We start from the raw sequence: 13,406 nt of genomic DNA on the forward strand, positions 1-13,406 counted from the left end.
CTACTCGCAAAAGCGAATGCAAATATGTAAGTCCAATAAAATGCTCTGAATAGTGTCCTCGTCACTAAGAAAAGTCGTCATAAACCCCCCCTTACCAAATAAAACACCTTTGACCCGAATGCTACCGTCCATGTGAAAAACAAATGAGAGTTTTTTTTGTCATTTCCCAGATCTATCTTGAAATTGCCCTTCAACACCAATGTTATGCCTTTCCTCGCCAATCCCTCGTGCTCCCGAGGCTCTGCTCAAAGGGAGTACTTCGAGTGAACGACCGATATGGAACGCCCCCGAAAAAAATGCAAAACCAGATCGTAAAAATTCGCTTATGGCCGTGCTACGCCGCCTCCCTTTTGAGAGTATGTGATCCGATGAGGGTATTCGCTATAGATTCAAACCAAAGTGGGAAATCATCGAGACTGGGCTGTTAACTCAAATAAAAGATGTACAAGTACAATATGATTCAAAGCTGGTCTTGCTTAGAAGGGTGTGCTTGGATTAAATGAAATGTGGTTGTGAATCACCGTCGACGCTCTTTTCAAAGCTCGATTTCGTGCTGCTAGCAGTTGATCTGTTAAACACATTTCGACCAATATGCTTTAACTTGCCGACAGCGGCCTCGCCGCCGTTGTTCTCGTTTACTTTTGACACGTATACGCTAGTTGTGGGGTCAACTTTGATATGGCAGAACAGCGTCGAGAAGAGGTATTGGTCCCCGTTAGAATCTAGTAACGGCAAAGTTCGATAACCCTGTTTGAGGCTGTCAAGTTTTGCCGTGTAAGTTGCAATAAGGGCACTGCGACCGGACGTGTACTCGCCGTCAGTGGAAAGCCTGACGCTGAATCTGACAAAGAGCAGCTCGGGGTGCTTAGTCGTGACGTTGAAATGAGCCTTGTGGTTAAAAACGGGATTGAACCCATTTTCTTTAACAATGGATGTGGTCGACTTGAGTGGAGTGTCGGTAAGTATGGGTATACCCGCCATGCTGTCATGCTTGTCTCGCTTGTCGTTGGTATGAAAGATTTCGATTTCGACGTACGGATCCAGAGTGCGGCTAGAACCCAGGCTGGAAGGTCGAATGAGTTGTTGCGCCGAGATTATATTGATGTCGAAGGACATGTTTTGGCGCTCCAATTTTCCAATGGCTTCTAGAGGGAGACCGTCGGGGAGTATGCGTATCTCGCGCATCGACGCGGGCTTCAAGACGTACCCGGACTGATCGGTGCCGCCGTCAAACATGGCCTGATTCAACTGCATGCCAAGGTCAAAGGTCTGCCAGTTGAGCGCAGCCATCTGCACGCCCCTCCGCCAGTACATCAAAGGGTTAAAGTTGTCAGAAGATAACCGGGAATATTGGGGATATACACGCATCATGTAGCGCATATTGTGTCGGGCCAAGGCCAACTTAGAATCCGAAGCTTTGGAGTGCTTCCTAAATGTGCCTTCCATAAAGGACAAGATATGGTTGCTCTTCCTGCAATCCGCCGATTCAAAGCCGTGGAACTTGACGCCACTACAGTAGACACCAAGCTCGCCTAAACTCTTGACAATCTTGCTTGTCTTCTTCTTTCCACCCTTCTCTTCTTCGCTGTCGCATTCGCTCGTGCTGCTACTAACCGTGTCATGCACCTCACCCTCGTTAATGGTGTCTACACGCTTCGCCGCCACACCACGCCAGGGTTGGCCGGTAGGGGCTAGGAGAGGGCTTGATAAGAATTGAGCTGGAATAGATGTGTTGTCAGAGGGTACCGGCTTCGAGAAAGGGGAGGTCAGGCTGTTTCCGCGTCGACGACCTGTAGCCTCACCGCCGTTACGCGTGGCGCTTCGATGCGTCCCTTTCACTTTAATCAATATTCTTTCCTTTAGTTCCGTGGGCGATGGGAGCGTATTCGAGGATGGGTCTAAGGGTTCAGTGACAAGGCGAGAACCAAATATCTCCTTCATAATATCGGCCATGACCTCTTGCTGTGGTGCATTGCAGTGAACTTCGAGCGATACCCAGAGTGGAAAGTGGCTTGCAGCAAAGGCGTACTTATTAACAGTGTTGATCACCTCGCGGAAAGAAATGGCATTCGTCATGGCATATCCGTGCTTGACTATCGGCTGACCATCAGACCCATCCCAGCAATCGATCTCGACGCTACGGCAACCACGGACAAGAGTCGAAATATAACCCTCGATGGAGGCGACATCTGCAATTTGACGGCCAACTAGATAGGTGTTGTGAGAACTGGAGATGAAATACTCATTGAAGGGTCGATCTAGAGAGTACTCGGACGGCGGGCGCACAAGCGGGAAGTTATCTTTTGATGTTAAATAGGCCGCAAAAGCTTGTTCGTTCATCGTAGCCGAGTCCTTGTCGAAGCGCTGAAACGATGCCGTCTCTGCTCTACATCCGCCAGCTCGGCGAGCCCAACGAAGGAACTTGTTCTCCCAGAAGTTATGATTATTATCGACGTCTTCGCATTGTTCGTCGCGTACGAACCGCATAAACTCCGCGAAGGTGATTCCCCGCTCTGCATCTGAAGCCAGCTTGAGATACAGCAGCCGAATGTCTTCTCTTCGTTTCATCTCGCGGACGAATACCTGGAATTCGGAAAAGTTTAGTCGGCCAGACCTGGTGGTGTCAGCAACGGCGAACTTGGCACGCAGATCCCTCTGGGCCATGTGGATGTGAAGATTTCTGCAAACGCGTTCAACACCAGGGAAGTCCATCTCCTCTTGAGCGGGCGAGTGGTGCTTGTTCTCAAATTGCTTCGACATCTCACCATTCCAATATCCGCGGATAGCGCTGTCATTAAACGCCATCAACGAGGCCATATGTACCTCTCGATGCTTGGATATTAAGTCCAGAGCATTAACCCAGTGCGCGAACGTCTCCTCATCTTCGGCGATCAAGTGCATCGTCTTGCTCCTAGACTTGTCAGGAACTGCGTAGAAGATAGTAAAGAAGCGACCCTCTTCGGATTCTGGGATGCCATAGTCAATCCGATACTGCCGGATGTCGGAACCTATCCTGACCTCCTTGATGTCATCGATATAGATACACTTGGTAGAACGGCCTTTCTCCCAAATTACCTTACCGGCAGCTGCCTCGAGAATGAAGAGCAACCGCTTCGACTTCTTCTTCTTAGATATCTTATAAAGATACGTCCCTTTCACTAACGCCATGGGTACGACGGGTCCGGTAGCAACATCTGTAAAGGATGCAGAACCTGCTAGCGATGGAGCAGCGCTTCCCGAAGAGAAATCCCGTACCATGCTCTCCGCGCCATAGACCGAGCTGAGCTCGTTCATCTCGTCGTGAAAATCGTCGTCGGAATCCGTCAACAGGACAGACTCCACCGCAGGGGCCGTGTTGGTGCTATCACTCCTGCGTCGGAGAATTCCGGGACCTATACTTCCTTCCCGTCTCATAGGTGCCGCTGCCGACTGACGTCGAGTCCTGGCAAATTTACTTGCACGATTGGATAGCCGTCTTATTAAACCCTTGCCAGAAGAATGGCTATTGTTCAGGGCTTCTGCCATGGAACTACCAGTTGTGGCTGCAATGCTGGCGTTGGCCGAGCTGTTGCCGCTGGACTTGTAAGTGAGGAGAGGATCGCCAAGATGGAAGGGCGGCGGAGGGAGGAGTTGCTCGACATCAGGGCCTTGGCTACGGTAAGGTTCCGGCGAAGGTTGGATAGAACTGCTGGTGTTGGTTAACACCGCATGGTCTGGGGACATGATGGGAGAATCATGTTGGGAAGAACCAGACGCCGCCGTCGAGGCACTGACGGCTGAGGTAGGCATTGAGCTAGGTTGTGTGCTAGGTGGGTGGCTAGTCTGAACTTGAGTTGGGCGTGGCCGCCGCAACAGAGAACCCTGAGCGGCCATGATCGGCGTACTAGAAGAAGATATCCGAGAGTCGACGCTGGGACGTAAAGGATCGTTATTGTTGGGGGTTGCAGTCATGATATAGGTTTCGAGGGGGGCCGGAAGCTAGCCCACGCGTGAATCGTTGGTAGTACGTGTAGTACAAGAAATATATGAGACAGCGTCTATATGAGGAGGGCTGAACTTGTGGGCCTCATTTTTCCGGATATGGATTTCATAGAGGCACCTCCCAAGAAAAGGGGAATTGGGGGGAGTGGATGTAAGTAGATAGGGTAGGTAAGCGAGTATGTATGAATGTATGGATGTAGGTAACGTATGTAGGTAGATTTGGACGTGAAGTAGATGTGTAGTGAATGTACACACCGGGGAAGGCTACTTATTAAAATCGAAGCCAAGTTCGAGGCTGCAGGAATACTCGGCGCCTTCCCACGACGTATGTAGATGTCGATTGCGGTCCGGAACGCAAGGGTGCGGCCGAGTAGTAACCAGCAGAAAGTAGCAGTGGTATAAATCAAGTACAGGCCTGTCACTGGTACGGCCCTCTGACAGAGGTACGTCGAGGTACGGACACGGCCAGCTGCCCTCTGCGCGCGTGCTGTGCGTCTGCGTTGCCCTAGGTGGTAGACCAGGACCTAAACAGGGCGGGTATGGGGGACTGATGTTGCAATAGCTCACGGTAAAAATGGTGAGGTGGCAGGCCAGAATGCAGGTCGCTGATTTGGGTATTTCTAAGTTGGGGGAAATGGGTATTTTCCTAAGCGTCAGATTTCCAAGTGAGATAGTCCTCTAAGAGGAGACGAGGAGGATTGATATTGCTCTGCTGCAGCCCCCTGCAAGTATACACTCGTCTCTAATTATTATCTGCCTTTTGGCTTGCGATTGACTTGAAAGAAGGCTCTAACAGAGATATATATATACTTTTTATATATCTCGTACGATGAATCCGGCCTCTTGACTTTCAGATCCCCACGTTTGGGCTGTCTGTCGGGCACGTCCAGTCCAGAAATAATAAAATTATGCGCTGCCGCTTCGTTCCTTGTGAGTTAAGGTGGATCCTCCTGCGGTGTGGTGATGACTCCGTCTCTCTTCTTAGTAAATTTTTTTTTTGCTTGCCGGTTGTACAACAGAATTGGTCAAAAGTGTGCGTGCGTGATGACGTCCAGTGAGGCTCAGCAGCTAAGAAGAAATTGTAAAAGGAGAAAGGCCGGCAGGGTGAACTTATAAGTTGTTACGGTACAGCATACAGCGTGCAGCGTACAGTGTACAGTGAAGCGAAGATCCTTGTGCGACGTTAATGGAATGTACAAAAAAAAATCTGTATCTGAATCTGACAGCGCAGGCTTCAAGGTATTGCTTAAAGTATGGGATTCTAGGTATTGCGGAATTGGACTGGCCGGAAACCGGGTCTTAACAAATGCTTAACGTAGGAAGGATAAGGAGAAGAAAAAAGATATAATAAATAAATAAGTAATAACGTCAAAGTGTTTTTTTTCCTTCTACGAATTTGATGAGGTGTACAGCTCTGCTTGCCCTTCTTCAGGCTGGAGGATAATGGGGTCGGGAAATTATTAAGTGACGGAGCGGAAAAGGAAGGGATTAAAGCATGGCAAAGGCAGGGAAGGAGTCAGGAAGAGGAAAAGAAGAGATAGTTTAGCAGATGGTCCCCTAAAATAATGGGTACGTACTTGCCCTATTCCAGTTCCCACCTCCAGAATGCTAGAATGCTTAGGTAGATTATAGGTACATCTATACCCGTAGACAATTATGTTGTGCCAACGGTGTACCTAACCTAACCTGCTAACTTACCTTGTCGGTAGGTACTATAATCTAATAAGCTTTAGAGGAAGGGGGGCTAGTGTGAATTGTAATATTCATCAACATTCAATGTAATAGGCCTCTGTTTTCTCATATCAGAACCTAACCTTAAGTAGATTTTCCAAGGGATCAATTAGGTTGGCGTTATGGTATCGTAATTCTGGGTCTAGGTACATACAGAATACAGTAAGATACTGAAGCCCATTCTTCAAGGTTAGTTGACAGCACGTTCAGTTTTGGACCGAACTGGACGTGCATGTACCATGTACGTATGTACGTATGTACATACATACACATATACATACACATATACATACATTGACATACGTATGTATGTGCATGTGCGTTGTACTGTGTCCACAATAATTCAATCAATGGCAGCATTGAACACACATTGAATGGGAGAGAGAGAGCAGTCGGCTTTGTAAATGTGGGTACTTAAGTTACCATTATCATTGTTCTTCCACTGTTTGGTACTGGGCTGAAAAGTATCCTTGTACCTACATATGGTACATACATATATGTACCATATGTGTGTGTGTATGTATGTGTGTAATGTACCACATGTATGGATTCATGGGGGAGCGGGAGCTCGATGCTAAATGATTACACCCGAGGTATTGCATTAATGATGATAGTGGCTGATTTTATTTTATATTTTATTTTCGCCTTCTTCTTCTATGTAAGTCGCTAACACGAACATATGGTCATATCTCAACATTACCGCAGGGGGATCTCCTCAGGCACACGAATGAAGATGGCACAATCGCACGGCTAAGTTATGAACTTCTTAACTAAAGCCATTCAGGGGAACAGCCGCTCATTGCGTGATTCGGTTTGCACTATCTACCTTACAACCCTACAACCTTACTTTACATGTACGTGTATGTATGTACTTGAGAACAGAGTCAGGTGGCCTCCCGCTTGTCGTCTCGAACAAGAAGCTAGGCGCTTTGCCGGCTCTTTGTCAACTCAAACCTTAATGACAAAAGACGAGGGACAATAATGGCCGAGCCAACGGCAATCGAAAGCTCGAGTACGCTGCCCATGTATCAAAAAGCTTAAGTGCTACCTGTATGTCTGAGACAAGAGCCCGAGAGTCTTCCCCAACCAACTTCGACTTGCATCCACCTGGTTTGTTTTTGGGTAGGTTGTGATATCAACAAGAAATAGATGCTTCCTGAAGGATGGCCGGCCATAACCCTATTGTGATGGGCACTTGGGTTAGTGATTAACAAAACTGAAACAAACGCACTCGCTGTGGATTCTGTCAGGTGTGAGGGAGCAAGTGCCAATATTTTCTGATTATCGTCGGTGGACACCTAGAAAAGGAGACATGTCCAATCTAACTGACAAGCCAGGAAAAAATCGACGGAGCGCATTCGTCGTCGGTAACTCAACGGCTTAAAGGCGGAAAGAATGGATTATGGGCGCTACGCCGAAATGGGCAATAAAAGTCCAGCTCGACTAGGACAGCTACAGCTAGGCTGCTAGGGTCAGGGCAGGGCCGCTCAAGACAGGGCGCCAGAGTGAGTAGGGCAAGGTAGGGCAAAGGAACCAAGGTGGGTGCTGAGCCAGGTGGCAGATGTGGTGGTCCCATAACTACATCATCGACCATCTAAGCCTGATCCGCACTCGGCTTCCCCAAGATGAGAAGAAAAAATTGTAGCGACAGGCATGCTTCTGGCAGGGGTCCAGGGGTGTACCAAAGACCTGGGTGGAAGGGAAGGAAGAAGAAAAGAAGAAAATATGTATATGTACCTACATTAACTAACTAATAAAATAAAACCCGAAAATAAAATCAAGTGCATAGCTACATACGAAAAGGCTATCCTATCCGCCAATGCTTAAGCGCTTCAGCTCAATCTGGTAATCTTTACCACTGCCTCGTCTCCTTTTCTTGGCCTACTATAATGCATTAGGTATATAATGCTGTCTGTTATTTAACACATGGATAGGCATCGTTCTTTTTTGTTTGCGATCGAATCCGGTACGTTACGTTAATGTTTTGTTTCACTCCAGCCTGGCCTGGAAATGACTTCATTTCGACCTATTATGTGTAACTTACAAACGGGTAAGGGGGGAGGAGAAAGAAAGCGAGAAAAGAAAGAAAGAAAAAAAACCCCCAAAAGTAACATCGTGGATATCAGGGGTTATGCACAACAAGGTCCCCCCCCATCAACCTTTTTGCTCTCTTAAGATTTTCAACTTTTCCTAAAAGAACAAAACGCAAAGTAGTAAACCGTTCAAGGTTGCTTTTTCGGCAGTCGGAATGTCAACCTAAAGCCAGTAAATTAAAACCTTGGGGGCGGCAATGATGCAAGACATACGATGATGCGCGCCCGCTACCAACTCTAACCAAGAAGAAACCCACTCAAATCAAGATATCTAGATATATCGTGGGGGGTTTTTTGCTGTTCTTTGCTGTTCGCGTTTCGAAGGAACATGTACATACATGCTCCCGCTCCTTTTTGCTTCTGACAAAATTCTCCGCGGCCTTCGCTGGAGACTTCGCGGATCGTGTCCGATGGATAATCTCGCGGTCAGCAGAGAGCGTGCGTCTCTTGGCAGACCATCTTCGAACCTGCTGGTGTATGTATATGGCTTCTCATTGCCATCCTCTCCTGATAATAATAAAACGTTGCCTACGCTACGTAGCCAGTAAAAGCGCTTAGAAGCCCAGAAACCAGACGCAACATACCATTACACGCCCGGCCTTGCATGGCCCCATGCCGCAACCCCTCGTAGTTGTAGATCTTGCGGTCTCGTATGGCGGTGCTGAACCTCCGCCCAACCGTAAGACGAGTCGCGGCTCTGTGTGCTCTGTGTGCTCTGTGTGCTCTGTGTGTTGCTTCAGTGCTCTTCATATGACCTTGCCCAACGACACCGAGGCGGTCAAGTTAATCGCGATACATGTACATATCTCTTGACACATTCTGACCGAAGTTCACATTTTTGGTAGAGCGTCTGGTCCAATTGCTTGCTGGTCTAATCTAAATTCCCAGAACCCACGATGGCTCACCGCCTCTACACAACACAGTAGGACTCCTTCATAAGTTTGATGATGACGATAGCGATATCTGCATTGATACTACTACAGGATTATCCTCAATATACAATATATTAAAAATACCGCCGTTGCAAGGACATTCCCACTTCGGAAATGCTTTAGAATATTCTAGTCCCCCTGTCCTTCACCGTCTTGGTCCGTTGCCCTGTCTGCCCCAAGTTTCGACGGCGGATTTTAGGCGCCGGTGGGGAAGCCAACTCGCCTCGTTACCACTAGTTATTACTAAAAGAAGAAAGAGGAGCGTCTGGCGTCGCGGAGATAGTGCCGAAGCTGAAAAGAAGAGAAAAAAATTAAGGAGCCAAAGAATTACGTCAAAATTCTTAGTGCGATCATCAGGTCCTGCAATCACTTCCATCCCTCTCCACAGCGAACAAACCTCCCATTCGTCTTCACTTCGCTCATCATCATTTGGTAACGGTGTACGACTTCATACATACGTCAAGATAATCTTCCCCGGACCCAGGAAGACCTAGCGTGTCAAGCGGTTTCATAGCTAAATTGATTAGAATTAGTTACCTAGTGGTAGGTTAGGTAGGTTAGGAGTTAAGGAGTTCTATATATATGTATCTACCTACCTACCTACTGGCGATGGTGGAGGGACTGAGGGACCGACAACGACGATCCGATGTACAATACAAAAATGTCACGCCTAGTACATCGGTACACAAGTACCGCTTCTGTTGTAATAAAACGCCGAAACGGTCTTCGAGAAGGTAGATCTCTCTTCTGCTGCAGCCCTGCTCAAGGACCCTGTTGGATGCGTGCTCAACTCCACATCATCATGTTGTAATTAGCGTCAGGGGGTTCCTGGGCATTAGCCAATCGTAATCTTGTCGCTCGACATCGATCCATTGACTTGTGCAACACCGTATTTTCGTATCGTATTTGTCCGTAGAGAGGAGAATACGCACCCTATGGCTCCAATGGCTCCAATGGCTCCAATGGCTCCAATGGCTCCAATGGCTCCAATGGTCTCAATGGTCGCAGTAATGCAGCAGCACTCCTTCGAGGGGTTAAAGCAACTCTCTCGTAGTCTCTCATAGGAAAAGCATTGGCTCGGATTGTCCTCCGTGGGACCTCAGCATTCCAGCACAGACACACAGCCACTTAAGGCTGTAGGCTGTAAGAATGAGAAGAACCATTTTTAGCATATCCGTAAGGCGGGGAGCAGCTGGTTGGCTTCTTCCCATGCAAGAACTTATTTAGGTAGTCCGTCCAGTCAAGGCCAGTCTTGGTGGGAGAACACACATACACATAGGTATACTACATGCATATTACACATTACCATACTGCACATATACTGCACATACATGATTCCTACATTGACTAGTTAACTGATTACCTATACTATAACTAGCAGAACATGTAGTTTACTAGACATATTTGTGGTAATATCTCGGCTGCCGTCTTCCATCAGACACTTTCCTGACCCAAATAGGCATCTTACTCCCGGTGTATTATTATCGGACATCCGAAAGCTTCATGTGAATCTGGCCCAAAAAAACACCTAATTAATAGGTAATAACAGTTACGTTTATTTTCTTTGTTTGCTTCAAACGTAGCAGCGCTAAGTTGCGAGCGAGTCTGTCGGGCTGTCCTTGGCGACGATCAATTTTCAGCTCTTTAAATCGGATTGTTGGCAGATCAACCGTCTTAATCCAATCAACCCCTCGCAATGTGCTGTGCCCTATGTTTCCAGGATAGGGAACGTGAGGAGGAGGGAGGAGCAAGCTGCAAGCCACGGAGTCACGGACGAGATTCACCGGCATCTTCGGCACAGATTGTTCTTACGGTGGAGATTCGCCTTGGGTCAAGTCACCCCCAAGGCCGTCAAATCAAGTAAAGCAGACTAGGTTCATACGAGCACGATTCTGTCTCTCGATGCGCCGGTGCCTGTCGTCTCGGTCGTTTTCGTCACCTATAGGTAACAAAAGGGTAACAAAGCGGCCTGAACCCCTCTCCTGGGCTTCGTCGAAACACATGATCATTCCTGCCGCTGTTAAATAGATGGTCGTTGATCTCCCTATCTCCCTGTACAGTCCCCGTGGAGCATCCGCCAAATGCGAGATCGAGAAGGAGCCCCATCTTGATGGAGAGACGGGTACATATCATAGGTTCCCCCGTGTAATCCTTGCTACGACTAATAGGCAAACCCGTTTTGGAACTGATGTGGACGCTGACTGGCGCTGTCGAGGCCGCCGATTAAATACTATCGCCGAGTTGATTGGCTTATCGCCTTTATCCTTCCTAACAATTCGCGTGGAACAAGCCAGGGGCAGGTGTCACGAGGACTTTTTCGGCCATGCTATTGTGTTCTAACGTCTCCTTCATATGCAGGGCGATACTATGATATTGGGGGGTATCGGGGCATTTTTTCTAACTGCGTCTACGCTACGACTTATCAAGGTTCGTGAAGCGCCGAGCTCATGATACGTTAGGTTAGGTACGGTATTACACCTATATAGTAGACGGCGGGCTTTCTCGTATGTAAAGGGCTTGCATTTCATGTAGTACGATGCCAGAGAGGGATGATCGTCTTAAAAGGGCTCCTAGAAGGGCCAAGCAGGATATGGCTGTGATGATAACCGTCACTCATTCCTTCTCTTCCTCTAGACGTCCTACTCTAACGCGGGGGTGGCCCTTCGGCTTTTTACCCTGGACGCCATCGCAGTACCCAATACAGAGGGAAGAGGATCGTAAGCAAGCAAGCAGTGCAGTGTCTCTTCGTCGATCCGGGACTGCGTGTCTAGCATCAACCCACGACGCAAGGTAACGTCCCCATGCACGTTAAAAAATAAAGTAAAAAAATAAGAAGAAAAGACAGCCACCCATGCATGCCGATTTGCGTAGGGCTTTCTGTACAATCAGGATGGCTTTAACTTACAAGCCTAACCACTTTCTGCTTTGAGAATGACGATTCTTTTGCAGCAGCCGGACCCCCTGCACGTCAACCTCGCTAAAAGCGGCTCGCAGAGAATCTCTTGGTAATGGGCTATCGTTTATCTTGGAACCAGTTGATTACGATGTAAGTAAATGTGAGTAAACGTACCTAGGTAAAGTAGTTTTTTTTTTTTTTTTTTGGTATCGACGGAACGCATCCTTCACTTTGGCCCCCCAAATCATGCAGCTTTTCGCCCATCATCAGTTACCACCATCCATAGCCACGATACTATCCGCGCACTTATATCGTCGCAGTAATGCAAAATGGTTCCTTTCAGATAGTCCCCGACGCTGTCGTTGCAAAGCGAGGCTCCGGCGTCGCATGCTTTGGTTTTATGACGATGGGAAATTTCCCCGGACTTGCATCGTACTCGCATCATGATCCATCATATCTTCAAGTTCGGTTTAAAGACGTTCTCGTTGATCAATGATCGATAATCTATATCCGTTCTTATGTCGACTTTCACATGTAACCTACATGACATGAACGTGGACATCTGCACGGCGGCGAGCTGACTAAACTCACATGTTGAACTCTTAATAAACGTCATGCATATACTTTTTCCCACCTAGGTGGATTATATCCCTCGAGAGATAAATGTCACGAAATGGCAATAAGTATAGCGTAGTCGGCCTCCTACAGTTAGTTCCTACTCCTACATTGCACGGCACGCTACGAGAAAAGCAAAAGGGAGACCAGACGTGCTTACGGGAGGCTTCTGGGTTCTGGGTTCTTTGTCGTTACGTGCGGCATCTTGGAATTGCAGCCGCGGGCTGCAGCTGGAAATTGAGGACGTAACCAGCGCCCATTCCAGACCTCGAAGGGACTGTGTCCCCTCAATACCACGAAAACGTGCAACGATCAAAAGAAAGAAAGAAAGAAAAAACCACCAAAGAAATCCTCCCCCTTCCCCGCTTCGGCGATTCCTGTGTTATGGAGACAACGCCTACACCATGCGCCGATCCAGCTCTGTTCTACTCTGAATGTGGGCGTAATTGCATGGTTCATTACGGTGCAGAGCGAAAAACGGCCCGGGCCTACATGCGAGCCAGTTGTCAGGGAGCTGATCTTTTCACGGCAGTTTTGTAGCTGACTGGCTGGCGAGCCTCGCGATCAGCCCTTCCATATTTCTATTCCTCCCTCGTCATCAAATTTTTTTTTTTACCTTATTTTTTTCTACAGGTGAAAACGAAGTTGCCTCATGGCTACGTCGATCTTCAGCATCCTTGTTGCTGCACGTATCATATTCCACGCCCGTTTAAAAGCCACGAGCCAGGCCATCGGATAGGGTGCTCCAAGGCGGCCTGATCCGCGGTATTTCTTTCTCGATCGGTCGATGAGTGCGACTACGGGTACGGCGACGGCAACCTCAGACGGGACCCGCGTCGGACCACGGGCCACGTCCCGGGGATCGTCTATCTATAAGAATCGATCACTTCAGCCCCCATCGACCGACGCTGCTACGACGACTCGCTTGGTAGTTTCCTGATGAGGCAGTCGGCGCGCAATGCGCTGAAACCTGACCGCACCGGAATAATTAAGCCATATTAAATACTAAAGCCGGTAGGATGCTACTTTCGAGGTAGTCGAGTAATCGAATAGTGTATGCATCTCTCGTCAGACTTACATGGATTGATATTTAGTTCAGCTATATTTTTTAAACTACATACCTACTTATAGAGGTATATACTTGCTCAACTGCCTACA

At 47.9% G+C, this 13,406-nt stretch overlaps 2 protein-coding genes across 2 annotated transcripts; both read right to left on the reverse strand.

Moving 5' to 3' along the window:
• Positions 1–495: 495 nt before the first annotated feature.
• Positions 496–3,525, reverse strand: F4813DRAFT_378860 (PLC-like phosphodiesterase; the record flags this gene model as incomplete). Its single annotated transcript, XM_049245385.1, has 1 exon — positions 496–3,525. The coding sequence occupies one exon, from the start codon at positions 3,523–3,525 to the stop codon at positions 496–498; it is 3,030 nt and encodes a 1,009-aa protein (XP_049103229.1).
• A 3,953-nt stretch (positions 3,526–7,478) lies between these two features.
• On the reverse strand, positions 7,479–9,730 carry F4813DRAFT_346949 (uncharacterized protein). The gene has a single exon (XM_049241906.1). It carries the CDS (start codon positions 9,111–9,113, stop codon positions 8,883–8,885), a length of 231 nt encoding a protein of 76 aa, XP_049103230.1. The 5' UTR covers positions 9,114–9,730; the 3' UTR covers positions 7,479–8,882.
• Between the last annotated feature and the right edge of the window lie 3,676 nt (positions 9,731–13,406).

Source organism: Daldinia decipiens (genome assembly GCF_022478715.1).
Source record: "Daldinia decipiens strain CBS 113046 unplaced genomic scaffold F4813scaffold_4, whole genome shotgun sequence".
NCBI lineage: Eukaryota > Fungi > Ascomycota > Sordariomycetes > Xylariales > Hypoxylaceae > Daldinia > Daldinia decipiens.